The following is a 27,599-nucleotide window of genomic DNA, read 5'->3' as shown; positions in this document are numbered from 1 at the left end:
CACGAGGGCCTCCAAAAAGAACCAAAATTTAAAAAACAACAAAAGATGGGTGGTTCCCCGCACGTGTATTTAGCTTCCCTTATAATGCTCTCGATTAAGTTATTTCGTAATTATAATTTTGAGATTAAAATAATTTATCTTGATAAAGGTGAATTTAAAATTAATTGTATACATGATATAAATAATAATGAACATATTATCATATGTTCAAGTTAAACGAATTTATTTTTTACATTTTTCTTGTAAATAATTTATATTTGAAAATAATATTATTTTTCCTTAAATTAAGAAATAAAAAGGATGGATTACTCTTCCTTAATTAGAGGTCTCGTGTTCGATCCCCAAGTATGGAAAAATCTTTGATAGAAAGCGCTACCCCTCAAATGGGACTGTATACCTCCGAATTTGAATTAATCAGATTTTACCAAACACTAGGCGAAAAACTAATAAGAAACTCTAAATTTTTGAATATTTTGATTATAGATTATGATTCATAGTGTTTAGATATATTTCTATAAATATTGTATATTTCATTTTAGAAAAATAAAAAACGATATGGAATTTATATTAAACACTAGATATAAGGTGCATGTGCTAGCACGGGCCCAACATATGTTATTTTTTGTTTTAATTAATGTGATATTTAAAAGGATTTTTAAGTTATTAATTATTGTAACTTATTGTACTCTCTACGTAATTTTTACATAATATATACTCTTTTTCTCAATTTATGCTGCACAAGCGGAATTTCCAGAGTCACCAAAAAAAATTTAAAATATTTCTTTTAGGTATTTTATGATCTATAATATTTCTTATGCATTATTCACATAATATGTGTTACTCCCTTTATCTCAATTTACGTGGCACAAGTAAAAGTTCGAGAGTCAACCAAGAAAATCAATTATTTTATATCTTAAATTGTAATTATTTTGATTTATAGTCATTTTTTTGTAATTATCAAATATATAACAAATTAAAAAAATAAGTAAGACAAATAAATTGACACAAAGATTTTCAAAAGTATTGCTTCTACCACTTATTGATACTCCCTCCGTCCACAATTGGTTGGCAGGTATACTAAAAATAGATGTCCAAGATTAATTGTCAATTTAAACAATCAAGAAATAATTATTCACTTTTTTCCAATTCTGCCCTTAATGATTGTGTAGTTCAATTGAAAAGTTATGTGGACTTTTGGTATTCTTGATATAGTAAGGTTATATTAGTCAAATTACACCTTGTATTAAATTTTCCTTGAGGGATGTGTATGACCTTACCCTGACAAACAATTGTGGACGGAGGGAGTATTTAATAATAACAATAATAATTAATTTATCATTCCTAAAAATTTGTTGAAATTTTATGAACAATTTTTATTTATTTTAATATTGTGATTTATTGTTCTTTTTATGTAATTATCAAATATATAACAAATTAAAAAATAAAGTAAGACAAATAAATTAACACATAATTTTTTTTGAAGTATTGCTTTTAGCCACTTATTAATATTAAATAATAATAATAAATTTATTATTTCTAAAAATTTGTTGAAATTTTATGATCAAAATTATTTTTATTTTAATCTTGATAAAAGATAATGTTAAATAAAGAAGAAATAGTGGGGGATGGTTGGGGACGTGACACGTGAGAGAATTAACTTGGTTGGATTATTGTGTGGTAAAGAGATTACATATGCAAGGGACACTTTAGTCTATACACTCAAAAAGTATTCATAGTTGCTATAGTAAAATTCCCTTAGGTCCAATTATATTGCTTCATTCTAAGTGAAATGACTAAAATACTCTTTAAAAGCCAAGCGGGCATGTTAACAAGGTGTGTGCTTATTCCCATTTATAAGATAGTATATACATATATATATAAATACTTTGAACTTTTTTGTTTTTTTTTTCATAATATACGAGGAGTATTAATGTAATTTTGTTATAGCAATTGACATTATTCTAGTGGTGGCTAATGGTTGAATATTTTATTATAAAACTCGACTAATCAGGCATATTAAAAGGACCATCCAATAACTATAACATCACAAATCATAATTCTAATTTTTATCGAATCTTTATATTCAATTATGCCCTTTTTTTTACTCTTTTAATTACTAGATTACTACAGTATATATGAAATAAAAGAGAGAGAAAAATATGCTAATCAAGCAACTAAGATTAAAGGCATAATACGTAAACATGATCCTTAACTTGACATCAGCTGACAACAATGACCTTTAACTTTGGGTGTGCACAAGTAGGCACTTAAACTTGTATAAAATTGAACAAATAGACACATTCGTCCTACATGGCACCTTACATGAAAATTGTGTGTCCTATGTGGCGTCCTACATGTATTATGTCATGTAGGACATGTGTGTCTACTTGTTCAATTTTATACAAGTTTAAGTGTCTACTTATGCACACTCAAAGTTGGAGGACGTAGTCCGTTGAAGCCAAATTAAGGGTCATATTTATGTATTATGCCAAGATTAAATAAAGCGCTTGCATCCTTTTTTGGCGCATATGTTCATGGAGATATTCCAAAAGTGAGTTGGCTAAAACATATTCCCAGCGTGTTACTGTCGTAATTTTTAATAATAGAATTATTTCAAATTATGTTTTATTTAAAGTTTAAGATTAAATTATTATTTTTTATATTATCTTGAATTGTTTTTAAAAAAATATGAACACCCAATTACGTAAGAGAGAATTATTGAAAACACTCTTAAATTTGGCGCAAATTATTAATTTTATCCCCGAACTATTGACAATATTAAAAAACACTCATTTACTTGACTAACTGAACTTAAATACACCTCAATCGTGTAATATGAGTGAAATACACCCCTAAATTTTTATTATGTTTAGGGGTATCTTCAACATTTCTCTCGTTTTTTATTAAGAGTCTCATACTCCTACAAGAGTTTGAAACCATTTGTTATGTCATGTTGCATATCAAGAGTGTATCTAAGTTTAGTTAGTCAATAATGTGTCAAGTTTAAAAGTGTCTTCAATACTTCTCTCTAAAAAGAAATGACAATAAAATAGTTAAATTTTCCTCTTGATTAATGTTTTCTAAAAGAGGGAGACATACGCATTACGATAATTAATTTAAGACTGAAGAGTTAGGAAGAAAAAAAAACATAATACATACCTTTTAACTTGACCTTAATCGATTATATTCATCAATTTTGAGTGTGCATATATACATATAGAAAATTGAATAAATAGCTACACACGTCCTGCTATGTAACAAATCACGTATCACATGAGATTTATCATGTAAATGCATATATCTATTTATTCACATTCAAAATTAAAGCACATAGATATTAATCAGATCAGTTTATATACTGCGTATGAAAAGAAAACTAGAAAGCAAACAACTCAGAGATCACGACGGTCACGTGATCCGAGTGAAAAACCTCACGCGGTGGCATACTCTTTTGTCACCCAAAACAACATCCCCTTCCTTAAATGCGCATCCCTGGCGTCAGTTTTGCCATTAATAGCCAAACCTATCTATCTTACGCCGCTTACATAAAATGGCATCTCATTAAATTCAACCACAACTCAAGGTCATTTTCGTCATTCCATCTCTTCACTAATAATTCCAACATTATCCACACCCACCCCCTCTCCATCTTATACGTAATATAATACCACAGATCTTTACTTTAATGTTATTTTTGACCCCACTTTCCCTACATAATTACAAAATAACAGCTAGAGAGAGACTCTACTCTGTTTTTAATTTTTTTTAATTAAACTTTTCCTCTTTCCTTCTTCTTATTAATAATAAATAAATCGCTGTCTTTTCTCGATTATTGTGTTTCTTCTTCTTCGAATGTCTCCTGATTTCTTTCTTAATTAGAAAAAAAAAAGTCCGGCGGTTCAGTTACCGGAAAATCTATCATTCTTCACCGGAGAACAGAATTTGTATTTTTTTTTTTGTAGTTTGTTTTTTCAAGGATGAGTAGCGTACAGAATACTGTAGATACTGTAAATGCTGCCGCTTCGGCTATAGTTAATGCAGAGAGTAGAGTTCAACCATCTACAGTTCAGGTATATGTAATAATTATGTAACTGTTTGTTCCATACTATGTACTGTTACTTGTAATTATAGCTAAAAGGTAAAAAAGTTGTTTTTGTGTTACTTTTTATCTTTTTAGTTTGTTTGTTTGTAATGATTTGATGCAAATTTCATGTTTTTGTGAAGTTGAAGGTATAAGCTTTTTTTTTTAAAAAAAAAATAATTAGTATTTCTTTTTGTGGACTGGATTGGAGATTTGGTGGTGTGACGGTTATCAGCTAAGATGATCCGAAATCATGAAACGAAGGGGGAAAAAGGAACAGATCGGGTAAAGAAAAGGAAGCTGGTGAAGAAATGATTATTTATGATCGCGAATTATAGTTGTGCACATTGATATAAGATTTTGGGGGAGACGGAAGAGCGTTTTGCGGTGATTAGATATGTAAAATTCAGTCCATTGTGAAATTTGTAGCTTCATCTGTAAATCTGTGACCTACAAAAGCCAGTATATTTGTTGAAGGTGATTAGAGTGGACAAACATGTGGAAGGAAAAGCTAGAGAGAATTTGGATTGTGTAATGGGAGTTCTGCTGCAATCCTCAGGCTTTTAGGGAGTTGATTTCTCAAAAAAACTCTTGCTTTGTTGAAAAAAATTGGAATCAGGAAGAAATTGACTTTTCTGGGATAATAGTTATTAGTTGAATGATCATATGTGAAATCAACCTGGCATTTAGTTTTAGGATGTCGATTGGGTAAAGATTAAGAAGTACTTTTATCACCTTTTTAGCTAGGATCAACTGGTGGGTTGTGTAGACTGTAGAGAAGAGTGAAGACTTTTTCAGCATCTGGGTCCAGTTTTGGTCTCCTTTTTCTCTATCTTGATAATCATTTAACTTTTAAGCAATAAGCAGTTCTCTTTCTCCTCCGTGATTCTTGGTTCATCGCCTATTATGTTACCATCTGTAGTGCTGGATCATGTGATGCAGATCAAAGTCAACGGGGGGAGCAGTGCCATGAAAAGAACATAGCATCCAACTGAAACAGCATATTTTCAAACCTGGCTAGAAGAATTGTTTGGATAAAAGAGAATTCTCTTTGATTCCACAGTTGTTTAACAAGACCTACTGCCCTTTGAAAATAAGTCTCTGATTTGAATGTTTTGTTATTTATCTGTAAAGAAATCATGTCTTTTAGCCTAGAGGATATTATATGGGGTTGCCATTGTAACTTCCAGGGGAAGGTTGTTGAAATTTATAGGCTATGTCCGTAAAATAGGAGGAAGATTGAGGAATGAGGAAGTATTTGGTCTGCTTTGTCTGCATCACTAGGTTTAATACAATGTTTCGGAAAATAGTGAATAGGGCCTGCATCATTACATTTATTGCATTAAATAATTTACTGTGATTCTTTTTTAAAGTTTCAATTTAAGATATATATTCATACTTGTAGGTATAGGTTTTCTACTCCATCTTTCTGATATGTAACCCAGCTTCTGGGATTAGAAACGGCCAATAGAAAATGAGAGTTTGCTTACGAAATATCTTGAAGCCGTGAGACTAAATGATGGGTTAATCGAGGTCGGAGCATAGTAGTTGTGATCGAGTCAGTGGAGAGAAGTAGTAGATTAGGATTTTCCTTGGAACTAAACTACTTTGACAATATAGCAGTTCTCTGAATGTTGTACAGTAAGTAAGTAACCACCTCTTCCTGTTCCACTAATTAATTATGATACCCCACATAGCTATAATTGGTTATTGTCTTGACGCCATAATTATATTCTGAATCAATGCCAAAAGTTCAATTGATCTTCTTGTACCTTGTGGGTGTTAGTAAACTCTATTCCATGTGGTTGTGCATTTAGGCAGCTTTTCAGCTGAGAAATTGGTGTTCCACTTTTCCTTCAAGAGTTCTTCCTACGGCTAAAGGTCTCTATGTTGCTAGAAAATTGAAACTGAAATACCATCAAAAGTATAGAGTGACTTATCCTTCTACATAAATAAACAAAAACTTATCCTTGTGCACTTGCCAGACTGGCCTTTGCATATGCACTTTTTACTCTTGTTTCTTATTTATACAAGTTATGATTAGGAAAATGAGGCTGCATCGTTGTGAAAATGGTTGCACTTAAGTTGTGCTATACAACATCAACGTGCATAGTGTTTTTGAGAAGGACGAATACCTCTGCACCCTTGCTTGTTTTGAGCTATGAGAACAAGACGTGATCACTGACGTCATTTCTGATGTCCAAAGGATGTATTTCTTTGGGAATACTAGCTCTACCCATGTAATAGATGAAATTGCCCAAAAAGTAGAAAGAGAGGATGTTGATAGTTATGAAAAATTGTAATTGGCCAGTTCTGGGGCACCTTTTTGTTGCCAGTTATTACCATCTTTAACAAGCCTCTTTGGCATATATATTAATCCTGACTAGAATTGTTCAGAGATAATTTAACTAGCAGGGATTTATGTGCTTGTTGTAACATTGAGTATTAGTGTTTTCTACAGTTTGGAGTCTGCTTGTCTTTTTCCTATGAAGATTGAGCAGTGTGAAATTTATAGAACGTCAAGTTTGAAATTCTACTTGTATTCTCTTCACTTGCCTTCTCATTTTGGGTTAACTGACATGGATCTTACCATGCTTGTTATAATTCTGAGTCTTACAGCTGTTTAAATGTGTAAAATTGTGCACATAATTCTCCTTTGAGGATTTATTATTCACAAACTTTAACTTTTTGGTTCCAGAAGAGAAGATGGGGAAGCTGCTGGAGTCTATACTGGTGTTTTGGTTCTCACAAGCACAGCAAAAGAATTGGTCATGCCGTCCTTGTTCCTGAACCTGCAGCACCTGGACCTGCTGTTCCAGTTACTGAAAATCCAAACCACTCAGCCACTATTGTAATTCCCTTTATAGCTCCTCCATCTTCTCCTGCATCCTTTCTTCCATCTGATCCTCCTTCTGCTACCCAGTCACCCGCTGGATTACTCTCTCTCAAATCCCTCTCTATCAATGCATATTCTCCCGGTGGGACTGCGTCTATTTTTGCAATTGGTCCCTATGCTCATGAAACACAGTTAGTTTCCCCACCTGTTTTCTCTACCTTCACTACTGAACCATCTACTGCTAATTTTACTCCCCCACCTGAGCTGGTGCATATGACAACTCCACCTTCACCAGAAGTGCCTTTTGCGCAGCTTTTGACATCATCACTGGCCCGCAACAGAAGATATAGTGGGTCCAATTATAAGTTCCCGTTGTCCCAGTATGAGTTTGTGCCTTATCAAGATCCAGGAAGTCCGGGTAGTAATCTAGTATCTCCTGGTTCAGTAGTATCAAATTCAGGCACCTCCTCACCTTTCCCTGGAAAATGCCCTATAATTGAGTTTCGTAAGGGGGAGCCTCCGAAATTTCTTGGTTATGAACATTTCTCCACTCGCAAATGGGGTTCAAGGGTTGGCTCAGGATCATTGACACCAAGTGGCTGGGGCTCTAGGCTAGGTTCTGGAACTCTGACCCCAAATGGTGGGATTTCAAGGCTAGGTTCTGGTACTGTGACTCCAAATGGTGGGGAACCTCCTTCCCGAGATAGTTACCTTTTGGAGTACCAAATCTCCGAGGTAGCATCTCTTGCTAATTCTGATAATGGTTCTGAAATTGGGGAAGGTGTAATTGATCACAGAGTTTCATTTGAATTAACTGGAGAAGATGTCCCGAGTTGTAGAGAAAAGGAGCCCGTCATGTCACATTCCCAACAGACTCTTCCAATGGATGTCTCCAATTTGTTAGCCAATGAAATGAAAAGCGGTAGTAGCTCTATGGCCGAAGAAAAAACATATGGATCGCCTAGGAAAGCTTCAGAAAGTGGGGAAGATCAATGCCATAGAAAACACCGGAATATTACCTTCGGCTCAAGCAAAGATTTTGATTTTGACAATGTGAAAATAGAAGTCTTGGAGAAGGACAGTATTGACTGTGAGTGGTGGACAAGTGACAAGGCTGCTGGGAAGGAATCAGGTATTCAAAACAACTGGACTTTCTTTCCTGTGTTGCAACCAGGCGTCAGCTAATGCTTGAGACTAAAGGTTAAAAATCAATGTTAAAACGCACCGATGTTACTGCTTCTGGTAATACTATAAGCGAGCTGGGAATGCAATTTTCAGGCATAGAATTCTAATTGCAGCAACCTTAGCTTTAAAACTGAAGAATTGTGCAGTAATTGGTGTTTAATTTGGTGCTCAGATAGTCAGTCACCTGAAAATATTCCTTTGAATAAAGGACTTTTGTATACACCATAGAATATGTTTGAAAAGGAGATGTAAATGATTATTATTTCTTAAAAATGAGAATTTCTCACTTCCAACTTGTTTATGGTATCAAAGTAGTGATTGGTGGTAATCTATTACTTACTAGCTTGGTGTTTTAACTTGGGAAAAGGAAAATAAAACCGCTGCATAGATCTCCCATCATTTTGAACAAGTTCATACACTATCTATAAATGAATTGGGATAATTGCAACACATCCTTCTTTGGTCCTCTCCTTTGCACAACCAGAGTTGTCATGTCATCTTCCCAGCCTCAGAAACTCTTCGTTCATCCACCTATGTTCCTCCTCGATCACCCTTAACAACTTCTAATTTCAATGTTAACTAAAACATGAAGATGAAATCTCTCAGTTTCCTCCTCATCTTTTCTGGGTATGTTCATTCCAGAGTTCGAATTTTGGGTTCTTTTCTGTGGTAACTTCTTTCCATGACGAGGCTTGGACAAGCTAAAGCATATTTGTAAAATGTCTCTTTGAGTTTCTCCGCTTCAACTGAGAAGTTGGACTCTCTCTATGAAAAGAAAAAAACATGATATACCAAAATGCATGGTGAAAATCGACTTCCAGGTGCAATTGCTACCCAGATACCCTGAGCATGGTCGACAAGTTGGCTTAATCTTCCTTAAGGCTACATAACAAAGGGACCATGTAAATGGAAAAACAAATTCAAGAATAATTTGAGAAGATGAACGTTCTACCTCATAACCTTTAATAACAGGGGACACAAGCATGAAGCAACTAACAATACTATCTCAGACAGTACATTAATGTAAAGGAGGTTACATGAAAACTAGGAACCGCTAACCGCTGAAGTCCAATATAGATGGAAGGTACAAAATCTCCAGTAAACGCATTAGCAAATGCAGGAAAAATCTGAAGCATAAAGTAAGATGGAGTTACAGCCGTTCATGAGATTCTCTGCAATTGTACAATTTGCTAGACCATAGAGCTGAATACGGAAACATTGTTTTCTTTGTGTGGCGCAGAGCATAGCGAATACCAAAATAAGAGGACCTTACTTCCAGGGGCCATTGAGGATCATCGTGCAACCTTGCCACCCAGCAAAGATAAAATGCTCAAATGCATCTCTGCCGAGGAATGATAGTGCAACTACTCTGTATTTATGGTCATTTTGCACAGCGCATATGTATTCATCTGGCCCGTCTCCTCTCCCTAGATTTGTCTCTATCATGATCATCTCTCTCCCTGCTTCCACTCTTCCTTTCCCTATCACGACGCTTTTCCCTATCACTATCACGGTCTCTGCTGGAAGATTTCCACTGAGGGCTTCCACTTCTGCTCCGACTGCGCTGCCGCTTCCTAGAAGCTTCACGAGCATCGTCTCTTTTCTCTCTCCTCTCCGAAGATGACCTGCCTCCTGTTTTTATGAAAGCAGAAATATGAGACAATTTGAATACAAAAAAAAATATCAATAACATAACATAAGGTAAAATTGTTATTGTTGTAATAAAAGCTGCCTGTCCAGTATCCTGCTCAATCAGATATCTAAGTCTTTTTTACTTTCTTTTTCAATAACCGAGAAATCTCCTAGAACCAGCTAGCACATAGTACAATACTCAGTGGATATAGGCCCACGCCTCTACCCTTCTCTACTTGAACACCAAACTTTAGTCTCATCAAAGCTCGGGCTCGTGACATGCGCTTAATCCATACAACAAGCTACCACTAAACCTAATCCTTTGGAGCACCAGATACATAATCTTCGCGTAAATATGATGATGACCAACTCTATCCAGCAATAAGTGATTCCTCTTATAGATGCCGAGAAAAAATATTGTTAAAAGGACATTGCATCTAAAACATAATACTGTGACAGCTAAATCCTCACCTAAGTGCTTAAATGTGTGATATGTTATTCGCCTCGTTACATTACAATTTCTTGTACTAACGTCTAACAGAAACAGTTTAGGAAAAATATAGTCTCCTAAGAAGCAGCTTAGTAACCTATGATCCAGAGAATGTCCTCATAGTGTTATTTAAAGCAGTAAATATTAATTTTTTGAAATTGAAAGCAGTAAATATTAATATGAGTAATAAAACCAGGCTGCTTCAGCTATTCTGTACTATAAAATGAAATATACATCAACAAAGGATCTGAGAACTGATCAAAGCAAAAAAATTCTAGAAAAAAAACATTGTAAACAAAAAAGATAGGATTGAAGTATGATACAGCAGTATAAAGCTAAGATTTGACCTGCACATGCAATTAAATACACTTTACTGCTGTTTATCAGCTTCTTCTCTTGAATATTCAACGAAATGGGAAATCACAGCACTAAATGTTGATCTATTGGATTTAATTTTAAATAAATACACGGACATGTCAAACTATTGACAGGTTTAGAGCTTTACCTTTTTTTGATGCATCTTCGCTGAAATTCAATAAACCATATTCAGCTTGTAGGCATTGCCGATGGATTTCAACTTTCCTCTCAATTTCATCCGGACTTTTTATTCCTTGTTCTTCAAGAGATTCACGATATTCAATCAATGCAACCTCAAGACGCCTAAGCTTTTGCCTGATAAATTAGTTATGGACCATATCAAAATCCGAACAGGAGAAAAACTGAGGATAGCAAATTAAAAGCAACAGATCCCACGCATGAGGCATAGAATCCCACAAAAATTTGAAACAGAAAGAGAATCTGCAGTATGGAAATAGGGAAGGATCCTAAGCTCGCTCCCAACACTTGGCATATTAACATCCCTAATCCTAAGAATATTATGAAAGTCAACATGCAGAGTCTTTCATTTCGTAAAAGTGCACCCTCGTATCTTTCCACAGGAAAACTACTAAAATCATAATGAAGAAAAAAGACATCCATTTGCTGGCCTTGAGAGGGTTGGGAGTATGAAATTCTTTCTTGTTTTCTGGCAGATCAAACTAGAGTAGTTTCTAACTTTTAAAAAATTATCCTTCAATGATTTGAGATACAAAAGTTAGCAGGTAAATTGTAGTAATTTTCATTAAGTTCCTAATCTCTAAGCTTGTAAGCAAATGAAGCTTAATCCGACAACAATTTCACTCCGAAATTGTTCATGTTGATCCTCCAGAACCCAAGGAAGTATCCTCCTGAACTATGGAAGTACTGAAAGCTAAATGGATGACAAGACAATAAGTAACACCTATCTTCGGAAATAATCCCACAAGGAATGCTCAACTGCCCATACCTCAACTCTTCGTTCATTCCACTTTCCGGGTATGCTGAATTGCTTGTGTCTGTTGTAAGCTCTGCATCCTTGATCTTGCTAAGCCCATCACCAGCATTCTCACTTCCAGAAGATGAATATGTCAACCCCAGGTCCCTAGAACTTCTCTTTTGTTCATCATCACTTTCATCATCCTCCCTGGCCCATTTAGATGTAGGCAAAATTGTCTCACTTTTGCCCTCACTGGAAAAGTCAATTGAATTATAGTGTGGAGCAGAATTTGTTTGGTGTGAAGATACAGACTCTCTTTGTTTGAGTTGTACGTCATAATCCACTTGACTGTTCCGTTCGGAAGGAGCCATCCTGTCCAACTCAAGGTTGCTATCTTTCCGAGTACTGGGGAACCTAGCAGAACTTGAATGGCTTGCAAATTTCAAATCTTCATCTAGTTCATGACCCCTCTGCTTTTCAGCTTCTTCCAGATAAAGTAACCGAGCAACCATCATTTCCCTACCACCTACGATAGATAAACCATTGTGCCTGCATCGTCTTTCTAGCTCAGTAAGTGGAAGGCTCAGCAGTTCCTTCATCGCAGCTCCTTTGCCAATTGCCAAAGCACCATCTGGGTTAACTTTGCCGCCATCACCTGCATCATCAGAGCTGGCCCTTTGTTCCACGTCAGGTGCATCACCACACAGAGAATGGAAGGGGGTCACACCAGAGTTCCCGGTTCGGAGAAAGGTAGCTCGTAAACCATTGACATAGGCATCCGAAAACAAAAACCAATCAGCCCATACTTGAAGCACTTTCAGAACTCTCTCCTGTAACATGCAAGGAAAAATTAACCACACATTAAAAAAAGGATACAAAAGATGTAGCGAGTGCAGATCAAATGTAGGTGACAGGCACAGCTTACTTTAAGTGCCTCGGCAGTAATTCGCCCTGTTATACTTCGATATAGATCATTGAAGCTTTCCATTATGTCTGGTAAAGAGGCTTCGAATTTGGTGCGATAAGCAGATGCATTCTTCACAGGAGCACTACTATTATGAAGAATATCAGAGACAAGCATGAGCCTAGAAACTTTTGTTGGTATTGGAGTTTCCTTAAGTGTCAACGACTCTGTCAAAACTTCAACAACCTGCAAATTATAATCAGCAGTGCAACTGTGTTCGAATATGCTCATTAATGAGAACCATCCGAAGTATACATGTAACAGATCATGCCAAATCCTTATTTTAATGCTACAAGACAAAAAGATCAGCCAAAACAAGTATAAAGGGGCAACAAGAAGCATTATGAACATAGACACAACACAGTGCAAAATCAGCAGTTTTGCCTCTGAAAGGTTAAATATGAAAGAAGAGCTTCATACACAAGTGAGCTATTCGACTGCTGCATGAAACCAGCTTAAAGTTACCTCTCCAGCAGCATCAGCGTTGTCCAAAGAAAAACCCATTGCTGCTTTTATTTGACTTCTTTCTAGTGTCAATGAACGGAGCATATCCTCAAATTCATCCCTCTGAGCATCAGTCAATGTCCGTTCAACCTCCACTCGCTGAACAAGGTATAGTAGAAACATCAATCACAAAGAAACTTTTATTCAAGTTTCAAAGTCAAAATCCAAACTCTTAAATGCCTTGGAACAGAAAGCTAATCAAAAGGGCATACCCTGCTTCTTCCAGCAGCATATGTGCTCCCAGCTTCTTTTTCATGATCAGCTCCTTTCGGTGTTGGTAGAGAGGGTGGTATCCACCTGCATATGTGAATTTATTATATTTGAAGAAAGAGCACAATATTCAAGGAGAACTTCTAAAAAGGCTGCAGGACTTCATCAAAGCCTTGCAGAACTCAGCAGCCTTCGCAAAAATTGAATGATAAATTCTATTTAGATGATTTCATTCTTTCACAGCAAGCATATCCTCAGGGAAATATCGGTAGAAGCTTCCTAAGAAACTGACTTAAAAAGTGTTGCATTCAGGAACTGACATGCACATGCATCAAATATCTGATACTTCAGCAAGAGGAAAAGTAATTATGGAATGTGTACTGAAAGATGATATAAGTTGGAACAATGCATTACCTCCCACTACCAGTTATCATGATGAAAGGGACTGTCCTCCATCGTTGAAGAGTATCTCCCTGTTTTTTTTTAAATAAGGAAAGAAATTTTTATTAGTGAGGAACGAAAAGCATAAGAGGACAAAATGTCCAAATTCCTGCAAAGGGTATCAAATGAAGTATTTCACTTATTGATTATATCACAAGTACAATTAGTCATATTGCTTTGCATAACATGGAAAGAGAAACAATAATTGACAAGAACAAAATTCTCATCAGTTACAATTGCATGAAACTATTGGCTTTTGCCATTGAAACATTGTTTGAAGTATCCACATGGATTGTAGAAGTGGTTGATGGGGTTATGTCACGAGTACTATTAACTCCATTTAACAGGAAGAAAATAATTGCAGTAACATTCATCCAGACTTTACAGCAGCAGCAAATTACCTGAGCAAAAGAATAGAGCCTCCAAACGTAGTAAGTATGCTCCTTCGAGCCAAGCTCAAACAAGAAACTGAAGAGAGGATTTCCACGACCTCGCTCCATTATGGCTTGTTCAAAAGCACAACCTCCGTCGAGAACACACAGAGCCATTGTATCAATAACATGGCGAAGATGATCATCCTCTGGTGGAATAACCATAATATCAGGTACATTTGGAGTGAGAACCTGCAGAACCAAAAAAAGTATCAGATGAAATAGGAAAACGGTGCTTAATAATCATCTTCTTTATAGATTGGAGATACTCAAGAATAGTACATGTTTATAAAAGGACGCATCAGAAGACAGGCTGATTGTTATATCAGTCAAGTTTTTCTAGCTAACTTAAGGCCCTACAACTTATCAGAATATCTATTTTTTTGAAACTGAACTTATCAGAATATCTATTGAAAATATTATCACGATTAGTTATCCCAGGATAAACAATGAAAATGACTAAAACACTCCTCTCAAACCCTTTCTACTAAATAAGGTAGAGTGTATTTTTGTAAACAAGCAACTTCTTAGAAATTATGCAATCCATGTTAATACAACAAACCAAAAGATAACTAATCATGGCACTAATCTCAGTATAACTAATCCCAGCATAACTAATCTTAGCATAACATGTCTTCAAACCAAACGACCCCTATATGAATACATATATGATATAACCTGTTTGGATTGACTTAATTCTAAGCCAATCCAAACAGGCTCTTAGTCACAGAGAAAGAGGAATTTCAATATGCGTGTGTGCCCACAAAAAGATGAATTTTTGTTGAGATTTTTTTCTTTTAAGATGTTTCTTAATAGAGTGCAAATACAGTATCACTTAACATAAATTATACAAAAATCTCAATAGTTTTAAAAGACTAAAAATTTTAAGTAACAGGAGAAAAAGATATATAAGTAAGATGCTAGTAGCAAAATAGATTAAAAGCTGAAACTTAATTTATTCGAATTGAAGGATAAGAAGAATTCTTTAAATATTTGATATTATAAAAATGTTATACTTTATAAATTCAAATAAGATATTTTAAAACCACATGAAGCGCGAGGATACTACATAGTATTTAATAGTTGATAAATATTTTTTTCGGCAGGAGGAGGGCAAATCTGTATCATTTCAAATAGGTTAAGGGGATTTTTTACTCATTAAGTGGAAGGAGGGTTTTTTTGACCCAATAGGTGAAAAGGAGGGCAAATTTGATCCAATAGGTGCAAGGCCGTATTTTTGAACCATTTCTACTATGTTAAGGGCATTTTTGACCCTTCTCCGTTCGTACAATAAAAGGTCAATCATACTAACTTCATTTTTTTTAATGAAGGTATTTCATTAAAAAGCATCGAGCAAGAATTACAGAATAGACAAAACGGCTCACAGAGGGCCTAAGCAAAAGTTGTTAGCTCCTTTACAATCTTCAAACTAGTACTAGAGACTAGAGTTAACAAAGTCAAGATATTGTTCAGTGCTAAATACAGGGGTTAAATTAACCCAACTGAATAGCATAGGAAAACATTTAGCTTTGAGAGAGTGGTTTGGAGTTGAGATCCCATCAGAGCACATACGGTTCCTTTCAGTCCATAAACACCAAAAAATAACTCCAGGGATCATCCCTTCACCTCTTGTAGGCCACTCATATGGAATGCGAAGAAATTTCTCAATCTCCTGCTATTGCAGTCCTGTAAACTTTTCTTATAAGCATGTGATTTCCTGGCTTTCTCATCGCAGATGGTCAAACACTATAGCATCCCTGTTAGTTACCACTCTTAAGTAAATGTTTCCTCTGGAGTGGCTCCAGCACGCCACTTGTCTTCCCAAAACCGAATACCCTTGCTATTACCAATCGTGAATCCTAGACTGTAAAAATTTGTTCTTCCACAAACTAACTTCATTATAGTTTGTCACATCTCCAGAGGACTATCAATTCTCTAAGAATCCATATTTAACAGTTATCAAGTTTCTGATCAATACATTCTTCTCCTAGGAAAATCTCCATGACTGCTATTCAAACAATTTCATATTGAACATTGATAATCTTTGTATCCCTCTTCCCCCGATTTTGTGTCCATTAATTGCATCCAATTTTCGAAATGATACTCTTTCACCTCCCCCCTTTTCTTCCCATGGTAAGTCCCTCATAATTTTTTCTAGTCTACCTAATGATAACATGAACATTAGCAACAAAAAAAAGGCCAACAAATTATCCACAGATTCTTGGAATTTAGATCGTTCAGCACTCATGAGTTTTTTGCCGCATAAATTGTTTAAATGAGTTAAAAACAAGCCTCAAAATGTATACTGAGAATTTGTTAACTAAAAGAAGTAAATTCAGACTTGGTACAAATAAAATTCATGTGTTCACCTAAAAATAAAAATGTTGAGCATAAATTGGCAGATTGGTCAAAAACTCAAAATCCTTCCTACTCATAGCACCCTAGAACAGAATTGTTCACAGCTAAACACAACTTCTTTATAAAGTTGCACTTATTTTGTACACTCTCCTCCATGTTTCTTGCCAAACAGGAAATACAGATCAGTTCTCTTTGAGGTAATAAAAGTCCGGGTTTCATCTTCAGACAGTTTCCTTTTTTATTCAAAGAACAACATACAAAGTAAAATTCCTATTTTATAGATAAAGTATAAGGAAAAAATTATAATTTAAAACGAAGCTGACAAGAACCCTCTCAAATCTACTCCAATAGACCTAAACTCTCTGAACATTTTGCTTCACTATCATGATATCTTTCAATAACACGGTAAAGAAGAGCTATAGAGATCTGATAATTATCCCAACAAAGAAAGAACGAACAAGGAAATATAGAAAGATCAACTAATCATCATACCAACTCAGAATTCTGGCCTGGAACAGTAGTAACTGGAGGACCTGATGGACCCGATAAGATAACAGTTGCACCCTGAAAACCAAGAAGATAGATCTCTTGAATAAGTACATGAGCATAAGCTGATATCATAAAGAGAAACCGGGAGGTGACAATAGAAAGCATCTCTAGCATGCTGAAATACAGCTTTAACAGAAACTATTACATGGGAAACATTTTTTTGATGAAGACTATTACATGGGAAACATTTCCAAGGAAAAGGGTGAGATACACCACTACAGGATGTCTATACATATCATATCAACAAATAAACATGCAAGACACAACTTATTCCAACATGAACACATGCTTCATCCCATTGTCTTTGTTTTTAACATGTATTCAACTGATCATACAATATTTTAACATACATAACTCATCAAACCATTCACTCTATCACTTATTGATTATTAATACACAAACTCCTCGACTCAACCATTTATCAAATTCTTAACATGTATATAACAGAGCATTGTACTCAAAATAATAGACAAACCTCCTTACTCCTGATAGCCATATGTCCTGGAGGAGGAGCAGGTAGTGCTTGAGAAGGCAGAGAGACAGATTTACCCCACCCAATCTTCAACTCATATTCATAAACAATAACTCCTGGATAATATTAACATGGTTTAGATATCAAAATACATTCTTGCAAAAGATACAGAATATTAAGCAATAGAGCGAGTACACACGGAATAAGTACACATGCTAGCATCCCCATGCTCACGACTAATTAATTTCCAACTTCATGCCATAATTTACATAGGCCATGGAATAGACACTTCTGGAATGCGTACATAGCTGAAACTAGAGGAGGCACCACCTAAGAAGCAAAGTTATTGAAGGCTCAGTTGAGGCGCTAATGCCTGAAGCTCAGTAAAAGGCAGGTTACGTGCTTTGCCACACTTAGGTGGTGTTTTAGTCTCAATCCTCACATGCTAAGGCATACACCTCATCACTATGATTTTGCCTTAAACAGGACAGCACTTAGTTATAAATATAGCTGGTAAACTATTTTATTAACTGTTCAAAAAGGTTCTGAACGAATCTTTAGTGATCACCAATTAGATATTATAAATTTAGTACAAGAAAGCTTGTAATTTCGCTTAGGGCTGTAAATTTTGAAGGTGGCCAGCATGTCCTTANNGTGTTTTAGTCTCAATCCTCACATGCTAAGACATACACCTCATCACTATGACTTTGCCTTAAACAGGACAGCACTTAGTTATAAATATAGCTGGTAAACTATTTTATTAACTGTTCAAAAAGGTTCTGAACGAATCTTTAGTGATCAGCAATTAGATATTATAAATTTAGTACAAGAAAGCTAACCATATAAGTTATATTACATTTTTTCCTTCTAAATCAGATATATAAAATGGTTTTTAAACTTTGGACATGATTTTTACTTCATATATTTTGCTTAATTATAGTTTTTTCAATTCTTTAGTCCAAATAATCATTGTTCGTGTTTGTAGATCTTTTTCCTTATATTACATATATATTTCTAGTTCTCTCTTCACAAGCGCTTTTTCATTAAAGTCAAATACTTCACTTGTGCTTTGCACCTAAAATCCCAACAAACTTTAGCGCTTAGCTTTTTTAATATATATAATAGTGGTGTCTGGGTCAGCTTGCGCGCACCTCAACTTCTGCGGTTCTCTTTTGACTACTTCGTGAAGAAGACTATCGACAAAACAAAGAATGTAAAATCACTGATCAAAACCTTGTTCCTTGTGAATATCCTTCTATTACCAAATGTATATCTCAAACAAATAAGGAATCAGAATAGACACAGAACAAGGAGGGGAAATCCAAGAAAAGGACTAGGATGGAGACAGTCAACTGGAACAAATAAGATCAGCAACATTTGTTTGCATGTTTTGATACAGAATATAACAGCCTTGGCTACAGAATTTTCCTCCTTTCTTCTGCTTCATACATTTATGCATTGTAGACTCCACATGTATGTTTTTCTTTTTCTTTACAGTTCGAAATTTGAATGGGTCTTCTCCACTTAAATACCAGTCTTTCTTTTGCGGCAGGGTTCGAACCCGCGACATGAGTCTACTGTACACATCACACGTTGCGCTCTTACCACTAGAACAAAGCCTTGGGGGCAACTCTGCGTGTATGTTTTTTAACAGACATATATCCTATTTAACTACTTACTGTCATCTTGAGGCTACTGACCACTTGTCATTGAGGATCCTATACCTCTCTGTACTTTTAAAAAAACATACATAATGTCAACTTGGTCAATCACTAAGAACCTAATGAACAATTCCTAAGCGTCTGAGGGGAAGAAAAAAAAAAAAAAAGGGGGGGGGGGGGGNGTCAATAGAAGTGCTCTACAAAGAGGAGCAAGACAATCACACTCGTCCGACAAAAAAGAACAGATCAAGAAATAAATTTACATTCAAATCAAGAAGATGAAGCTAACCTTCCATCTCATCCTTTGCAGCCTGAGCATCAGCTCTATTCATGAAAGCTACAAAACCACAATTCCTCTGTCGCCTTCTTTCCTCTTCAGTCCTTGGCCACATTATTTTTACACTAGCAATGGGGCCAAATCTCCCAAATGTGCGCAAAAGAAAATTCTCATCAACCTGCAAGTAAATAAAATAAATAGGTATCACACAAAAGAAACACCTAAAGCAAAAAAACAATGATCTCAAATTTAAGAACAAGAACCTTACCTGAGGTGATAGATTTCCTACGTAGAGATTTGTCGTTTGTGGGTCTCCATCATCAAATGATCCAGGCCTTCCACTAGGATCAAAGTCATCGGGCAGTTCATCAAACCGACTAGATGGCTGAGGAAAGAGTAAGGTTTAAGGATATACAAATATCATCATTATGACACAACAAGATGCCATATCAAACCTCCATTTGGTTAGGCATAACATATTTTAAATCACTATTTTTCCAAGTAAATTGACAAATGATCATTTCCTAAAACATTTTCATGTGTAGACCAGAATTAGACATTTGGGCCATGTTCTGATAGTAGAGGGCTGGGATAGGCCTTTGGGGTGTTTAGTGATCCAATGAGTAGCAGAGCAAGGAGTCATATATTTTTGTGGATGAAAATGATACAGTTAAAGAAAGGATCATCAAAGATGTAATTGTCTTCCTCCATATAACATATCCATAAAGGAAAATCATCTTTGGATGCGCACAGGGTAACATAAAAGAAATTCATCTTAAGATGGCCAAATGCCTGAATGCATGAAAAGATCATTTTATGTTTCCGATCCCAGATGTTAAGAAAGGGAAATGAATCATAGATGCAAATAGTATGACAAATTGTGATAATGTGATAATATCATAGATTCATAATTGTTGAAGTTTTGCTCTATTTCAGAGAAAACTGATCGTGCTCACTCATAGCACATCAGCAATTACAACAAGATGTGCACATGTAACATATCTTGTGTACCTACTCTAGAAGTGGTAAAGCAATCGTCTAAGTAATGTATTTAACTTCTCCAGTTCCCACAAAAGATTCAGATCCAAATATCATCAAGAGAACATGATGTAACTAACTGTCTACAACTTTTTTAATGCACCCAACACTCCTTAAGTTTTAACGCATTCATTCTAAATAGAAGCTATTACAACATACGTTATCATGACTTTTGTCAAATCTTCTCGGATCTGATTCATGAATTCAAGATAGAAAACAGAAGATTAAAACAAATAATCTGAACATTTTTTCTTTGCAGATCGTAAATCCACTTACAGCAGAATTTTCAGTATGACGATCACGCCACTGTTCACGGTCTTGGTTACGCCTTTCCCTCATTTCTTGCTCATGTTTCAGTTCCTCCATGAAATTATCAATGTTCCTAGCCTTGCCCTTCTCTTTTTCCCTCGGCTTGTCCTCCTTCTGCTAGAAGTAACCAACATATTTAGAAATCAACTAGTTACAAGTTTACAACTCTTGCACCAAAGAGATTTCAAACACCCACTAACCTTCTTTTCATGATCTCTTCCCTTAGTTGCCATAGGAGGTGGTAAGAAAGAAGGCACATACCTGCAGTTCACAAGATACATTCCAGAATCTTTGCTACCAATAATCTTATCCTTGAACAGTGCAGGACCAATAATTTAAAAGGGGAAGAAGGTAAGAGATAAAGGATCAAGGAAACGTGATATTACAAGTAAACCGTAAGTAGCACCACATGATTACCACCCATGAGTAAGTACTATTTGTCTATACAGAGCAGCAATAAAGACGAGTTAACCATTAACAACACATTAATTTGCACCAATATAACCCCAATTAAAGAAGAAAGAAGCCAGTGATCAGCACATTTAATAACAAGCAAAACCTCTTTTAATCAATTCACTGTGTTTCTTCCTATGGGAATAGAAAATTTATTGTTTGTTAACCTATTCGCAGATGTAGGGATATATTATCTTCCCTCACTACACAATTTTTTTAAAAATTGTTCACTGAGTATTTAGGTAGATAGCAAAACCTACCGCAGGATCCGATGGGAACAATAAGGACAACATGGAAATACCTCCAACTTTAGTAGTTAGTTAGCCTTCTCAGAAGAAATACACAGTGAATGCTATACTACACTAAGTGGCCATTTTGTAGCCAGACAAGGGACCAAATCATAGCGAAATGAACTCAAAATGGGACTAGATTTCATATGCTAATTTGCTCATTTTGATACTAGTTTGAGTGTAAAAGGACATCATCCAAGGTTACAGAACCATGGGATAAAGTCTTAAAAGACCATAACGCATTTCTGTGAAAGTAGAAATATGCGCAACCAGGTGGCAGCCTAGTGGTCAGTAAAGTTGGTGTTGATGATGATGAAATGGAAGAAGGTGAAGCTGTTGATTTATCGCTTTCTGCAAAGACAGTCTCTTCAAGTTGTGGATCAACCGGCAAGAAAGATCCTTTAGATTGTTACTTCCTGCAGAACCCTAGATATGGGGCACGGAAAAGCACTAATAGAAATTTGCATGATGTTGCCACGGATATTTTGAAGGATCGTGCAGTAGCGGCTTTTCCACGGTGGGTGTACAATGCAGGGCTCCCCCTTAATTGTATCAATTATACAGGCTCCCCCTTAATTGTGTCAATTATACAGGCTCCCCCTTAATTGTGTCAATTATAGACAGTTTTGGAGCATTCATTGAGGCCTTAGACCAATTTGATCTACGAATGAATCCCCCCAATTCTCATGAAGTTAGAGGTCCTTATCTAACTAAAGATTAAAGAAGTGGAAAAAGACAAAACAATTGTGGAGAAGGCACCGGGTAGAATGGAACAAGTTTGGATGTTCTATTATGTCAGGTAAGTGGACGGCAAAAGTTGGAAAAATGATTTTCAATGTGCTGGTGAATTCTCCAAAAGGAAGCTTATTTCTTGAATCCATTGATATGAGTGACTCATCCACTGATTCCATCAAAATGTTCTCCTTGTTTCAGAACACTATAGAGAAGGTCAGAGAAAAGAAAGTTGTTCAAGTTGTTACAAACAACACAAATGAAAATGTTAAAGCAGGTGATATGTTGAAGAGAATGTCCTCGTTCATTTATCAGACTCCATGTGCAGCTCATGGTATATATTTGATGTTCGGGAATATTTTCAAAAAAAAGAAAACCTTCTCTACAAGGTACATTTTTACATTGCTCAAAGGCCTTTGTTATTAAATATGAGGATATCCACAAAACAAAAGAACTTGGTGAAACCAGGCAAGACTATATTTGTTGTTGTTTTCTTGACCTTTGCATAGTATGCACATGCAAAAGGACAATTTGAGAAGCTTGTTCATTTCAAAAGAAGAATAAGTTAGCAAAAAAAGTTATGGGGAAAGAAGTTGCACGCATAACTATTTCTTATTGGAGTAATGCTTTTTATACTCTTAAAATTGGTGGTCCCTTGATTAAAGTACTTTGTTTGGTGGATGGAGAGCAAAAACCACCAATGGGCTATCTTTATAAAGCTACAGATAGAGCAAGGAGTCTACTCAAGCGTCACTTCTTGACAAGCAAAAATATGTAAAGGTATTTGAGATCATTGATAAAAGGTGATTGGATCAACTTCATAAACCTTTGCATGCAGCTGTGAATATTTGAGCCCATCACTATCATTTTTTATTTTTTTTATTTTTATGACAAGGGATTTCCGCAGCCGCTACCCTTTGGGTGTGCACAGGGTAAAACCCGCTCCTATGCAATAGCTCGCAAACCACACAGGAGAGGTAACCCGCACTAAGCAAGCTCGGTGCGACAAGCTCGACCCAGAAGGCAAACCCCTAGCTTTCGTTGGCAAGGGGTTTCAAATTTGAGACCTCCAACATGGAAGTCCCAAGCCCAAACCACTGGGCCACCCCAAAGTCTTGAGCCCATCACTATTATGATAACTATAAGAAGGATTTACACAATAAAAAGAAGGGATTCCATGGTTGTGTTGGTAAGTCGGTCACCGATAAAGATGTGCAAGATACAATAGCACATAAGATTAGTACTTACAAGCTAAGTTGCACGGACTCTAGAGTTACAAAAGCTCTCCATCAAAGTTCTAAGTCTAACTTTTAGATGTGAGGAGAACTGGAGCATGTTTAAACAGGTAAGAACTAAGAAGAAAGATTTAGTATATTAGGATAATTAAATTATTTCCACAACTTATCTGCAGATTCATACCAAGAAGAGGAATACACTAACCCTAAAGTACCTTAACAAGCTAGTGTTCATAAAATACAATAGAACATTGAGTCGTCATTATAACACTTGTAATGTAATTAATCCAATTCTTTTGGACAGTATTGATGATGCTAATGAATGGTTAACACGAGTCCCTCAAAATCATAAAGATGAAGCAATTTTTTAGGGAGATTCCAATTTCACTTGGGGTGTTGTTGTACTTGTGGAGACAAGTGGAGTTGGGGAGAACCATTATGGTTTAAGGGGAATAACTCAAGCTTAGATAAGAGAAGAAAATAACTAGCTACAAGTTTATCCCTAGTAGATGAAGTTGAAAGTGATGATGGAGTTGAAGAAGATGATGATCAATATAATGATAATAGAATAATACAATATTTTGACAACCTTGTAGAAATAGAAGAATCAGAATTAGATGTTGATCCATTAATAGCTTTGATTTTGTTTGTCCTATGGTCTGTGGAGGATTTGGTCATATCTACTTTTTAGTTTTAAATTTGAACTTTTGTTTGTAAATAGTCTCTATTTATTTTGGTCGTTTTTCTGTTAATTGTGTTTCACTTCAATGAAGCAAGGGCATTGACCTTTTTCTCGATTCACACTCTTCAAAACACTGGGGAGATAGAGGGTCACCTTACCTTAGAGCCCTGAGAAAACTCTAACAGACGTCTCATTTATCAAGATAAGAGAATCTTACTGTTGATATACAAAATTTTATCCACTTTCTCCATTTATATTTGAAACCCATGTTTTCTAATAGTCCATCAGGAAATCCCAATTAACATGATTATAGACTTTCTGTCTGTCTAACTTAAATAAAACTTGATCCTCTTTGTCTTCTTCTAGATCCAAAGCCTCATCCGCTATTAGTAGTACATCTTTTATTTGACTTTCTTTGAAGAAAGTCATCTTGTTCATATCCACCAGCTTCCTAATTACTTGTTTTAGTCTTGATGCCAACAACTTTCCTATAACTTTGTAAATGCTCCTAATTAGACTAATTGGCCTAATCTTTCAACTCTTTCACACTGAACTATTTGTCAATCAATGCACTATAAGTGGAATTTACACACTTAACAAAATATTCATGCTCGTGAAAGTGATCTCAAGCTATCATTACTACTTCCTTGATCATCGTCCAGCCTAATGCCTTATCTCCCGCAGGTGCCCTTATTGCTTCCACTGTTACTCTCTTCAAAAGCTCTTTGGAGTAATTCGCTTTCCTCTCAATCTAGACATGGACATGCAATTCCTCATCCCCCAATTTGGTCTCCGATTTTGGGTTTCAAAGTATAAAGACTTGTAGAAGTATTTCATGTAATCATCATTCGGCTCTTCTTTTTTTTTTTTGATAACCGAGAAATTCGTCTGTGAACCACCGCCCTTTGGACCAACCCTTTGGACCAATCACAGCCTTCTAAACTCGGTGGATAATGGGCCCACCCCTCTACCCTTCTCCACTTAAATATTGGACTTCGCTTTGCATAGTGTGGGGCTTGAACCTGCGATTTGCCACTCGAGCTAGGCCTTGGGGGTAACAACATCATTTTAAGATAGCATTGGAGATGTTATTGTTTCTTTTTATAAAAAAAAACTAGTAATGTTATATTCCTCCACATTAAGGTATGTTGGAGATCTCCAAAAAGGTAGTAACAAGTTGAAGTCTATATCAAGAAAAACAAGTTACACATTTATTTATTTTTGAAACTGGCAACTTAAACAAACCAGTTACACTAAGACCCGCAAAAGCACGTATACCTTCCTCAATTGACAAAATGTCTTACTGACACTTGAACAATAGGGTTGTTATGCTTAATACTAAACTTGTCGAAGTGATGAAATACAACAAATGTATCTATTTGTATCGGAGGTTGAATAGTTCTAAAAGAAAAAATTGAAAGATGATATTCAAAATTTTGTTGAAATTATTCGTATGGAAATTTCCAGTGTGATCAAACTCCTAATGCAGTATTTCAAGGAAAATTTAGTGACCCCAATCTATAATTGACTTTTTCATAAGATATTGCCATATAGCAGATAATGGAGGCACCAAGCTCCCTCTCCATATACACATAGTACCAACATAATTATCATTTGAAGGTAAGTCAAAGGAAGACTGAAATCAAATATCTAAAGAGACTAACTGACACAAAACAACCTGGAAACATATAAAAGCCTAATAAGAACAGTGATGATCATCATGAGAAACTTGGTATTCAGTATCCTAAATTACAGTAACATTGCAACATGGTCAATCAAAAGCATTAGTTTACCTACTTCCCTTCTTTAAACCTGACCCCTCATCTTTAGAATTTCCACCTGCCATCCTCGAATGAATAGAAAAGGTCCATATGTTTAATAATTTGTTCATGTAATAAAAAAAAGTCACATTTTATTTGTAAGAATTAATAAAACAAGAATCACAAATATCAAACATATATAGATTCTTGCAACGAACGGACCTTGAGAATCCATCTTCAATTTATCATTTGGATTGATGGTTCCCCCTCTAACAAATGCCTTGGAACCTGGTGTATTGTCCGCTTGGAACGATTCCACAAACTCTTGATACAGACGAGCTGTTTCATCTTCTGCCCTCTGCCAATACAAGACATACATAGTGAGCTAAATGAGAAATCGCCCATTTCCACAGAAAACTAAAATTGCTAAAGTTCATACCTTTTTCTTTGCCTCTTCCTCTTCTCTATGCTTCTGGAAAGGGGTCTTCTTCCGAGCACTCATCTTCTCACCAGATACTACTTCAATTGGAAAGCAGAAATTTGGGTTTCGGTTCAGAAAAACATCAAGAAGAAAGTATTATTCCAACAATTAACTAGAACGGCACTCCTTTTGTTCTTCCAGAGTTTTTCTTTGATGAGATTTGTTCTTCCAAAGTTTCTACTAGCCACAAGGGTTCTTCACCAAAAGGACGGCTCAACCCTAGTGGCTTTAGGCCCCCAAAAAAAAAAAAAAACAAGTCCTCAAAATGATTTTTGTTTTTGCTTTTTTGGTTTTTTTATGATGATTGGATCGGATTTCGCCCACCTTGATTAATTCTACGGAACATATGTCATCTTTCATCCGTAAATGTTTTATGCATGTATTTTCAAAATTTTACTATTTTAATAAAATACGATTGATGTGATTATAATTAAAAGTCATAGTAAATTAAATTGTATTTATTTTTTACAACTTAATTTGTATAATTCGTTTCAATTTAAATTATTCTTGTTTTAGCATTAGTTTTGTAAGACTGTCTCCGATTTTTTAGTGTCTTCTTAAACATTCAAGCTCGAATCAATTAGATCTATTTAATAAAAATTTTAATTTGTAACTTTGCATGTCTTCTAAAACATAATTATCATTATTATGTTGATGATTTAAACTTATTTTTATAATTAAAAGTGTTATAATATATTATACAAGTAAAAAATAAGATTTTATTTAGCATAATCAATCAGGTGAAGTCTTAAGAATATATCTTATCACCCTAAATTTGTTAAGTTTTATTCGATGTACACTTAAACTTTGCATTGACCTAATTATCTCATTCAACTTGATAATTTGATAGTCAAACCTCATCTATCTCCAACGGCTCATGGATGTGCAACACATGCATCGTCATATGATTTTATTTTATTTTGGTTGAAAAGGGTTTCTTCATATAAAAAACTAAGTAGCCATTACATAGAAAGTGCTTGCACCATCTGCTACTTGGCGATCAAGCATATTAGCATCTAGGTTAGCTAGGTGATGGTTGGGGATCGTTCCCTCTCCATCAGGGGCCATACTAATGGCTATTGGAATTCAAAATACTTAGATTACCATTGTTGCTAGATTAGTACAACTTGATAAACAGACTATTCTAGTTGTATATTCTCCAAGGGAGTCATGTCACATAACTACTTTTTACCATGGTAGAGGTTTCATGAAACGTCAATTCATTTGTAGTGGC

General features: G+C 35.5%; 2 protein-coding genes across 2 annotated transcripts; one reads left to right on the top strand and one right to left on the bottom strand.

Annotated features, from left to right (window-relative positions):
* Positions 1–3,766: 3,766 nt before the first annotated feature.
* Positions 3,767–8,391, top strand: LOC125858357 (uncharacterized). The gene is made up of 2 exons (XM_049538113.1): positions 3,767–4,070; positions 6,780–8,391. Exons 1-2 carry the CDS (start codon positions 3,978–3,980, stop codon positions 8,100–8,102), a joined length of 1,416 nt encoding a protein of 471 aa, XP_049394070.1. The 5' UTR covers positions 3,767–3,977; the 3' UTR covers positions 8,103–8,391.
* An 805-nt stretch (positions 8,392–9,196) lies between these two features.
* Positions 9,197–26,608, bottom strand: LOC125857863 (protein RRC1-like). Its single transcript, XM_049537514.1, is given in 17 exon segments — positions 9,197–9,734; positions 10,730–10,896; positions 11,549–12,438; positions 12,441–12,668; positions 12,948–13,085; positions 13,199–13,283; positions 13,611–13,669; positions 14,039–14,260; positions 16,919–16,990; positions 17,451–17,563; positions 19,398–19,563; positions 19,654–19,770; positions 20,700–20,849; positions 20,933–20,993; positions 25,918–25,963; positions 26,107–26,242; positions 26,324–26,608. Coding segments are annotated over 17 exon segments (2,940 nt in total). The 5' UTR covers positions 26,387–26,608; the 3' UTR covers positions 9,197–9,507.
* Positions 26,609–27,599: the final 991 nt, after the last annotated feature.

This window comes from Solanum stenotomum, chromosome 3 (genome assembly GCF_019186545.1).
Source record: "Solanum stenotomum isolate F172 chromosome 3, ASM1918654v1, whole genome shotgun sequence".
NCBI lineage: Eukaryota > Viridiplantae > Streptophyta > Magnoliopsida > Solanales > Solanaceae > Solanum > Solanum stenotomum.
This window is presented reverse-complemented; position numbering and strand designations above follow the sequence as displayed.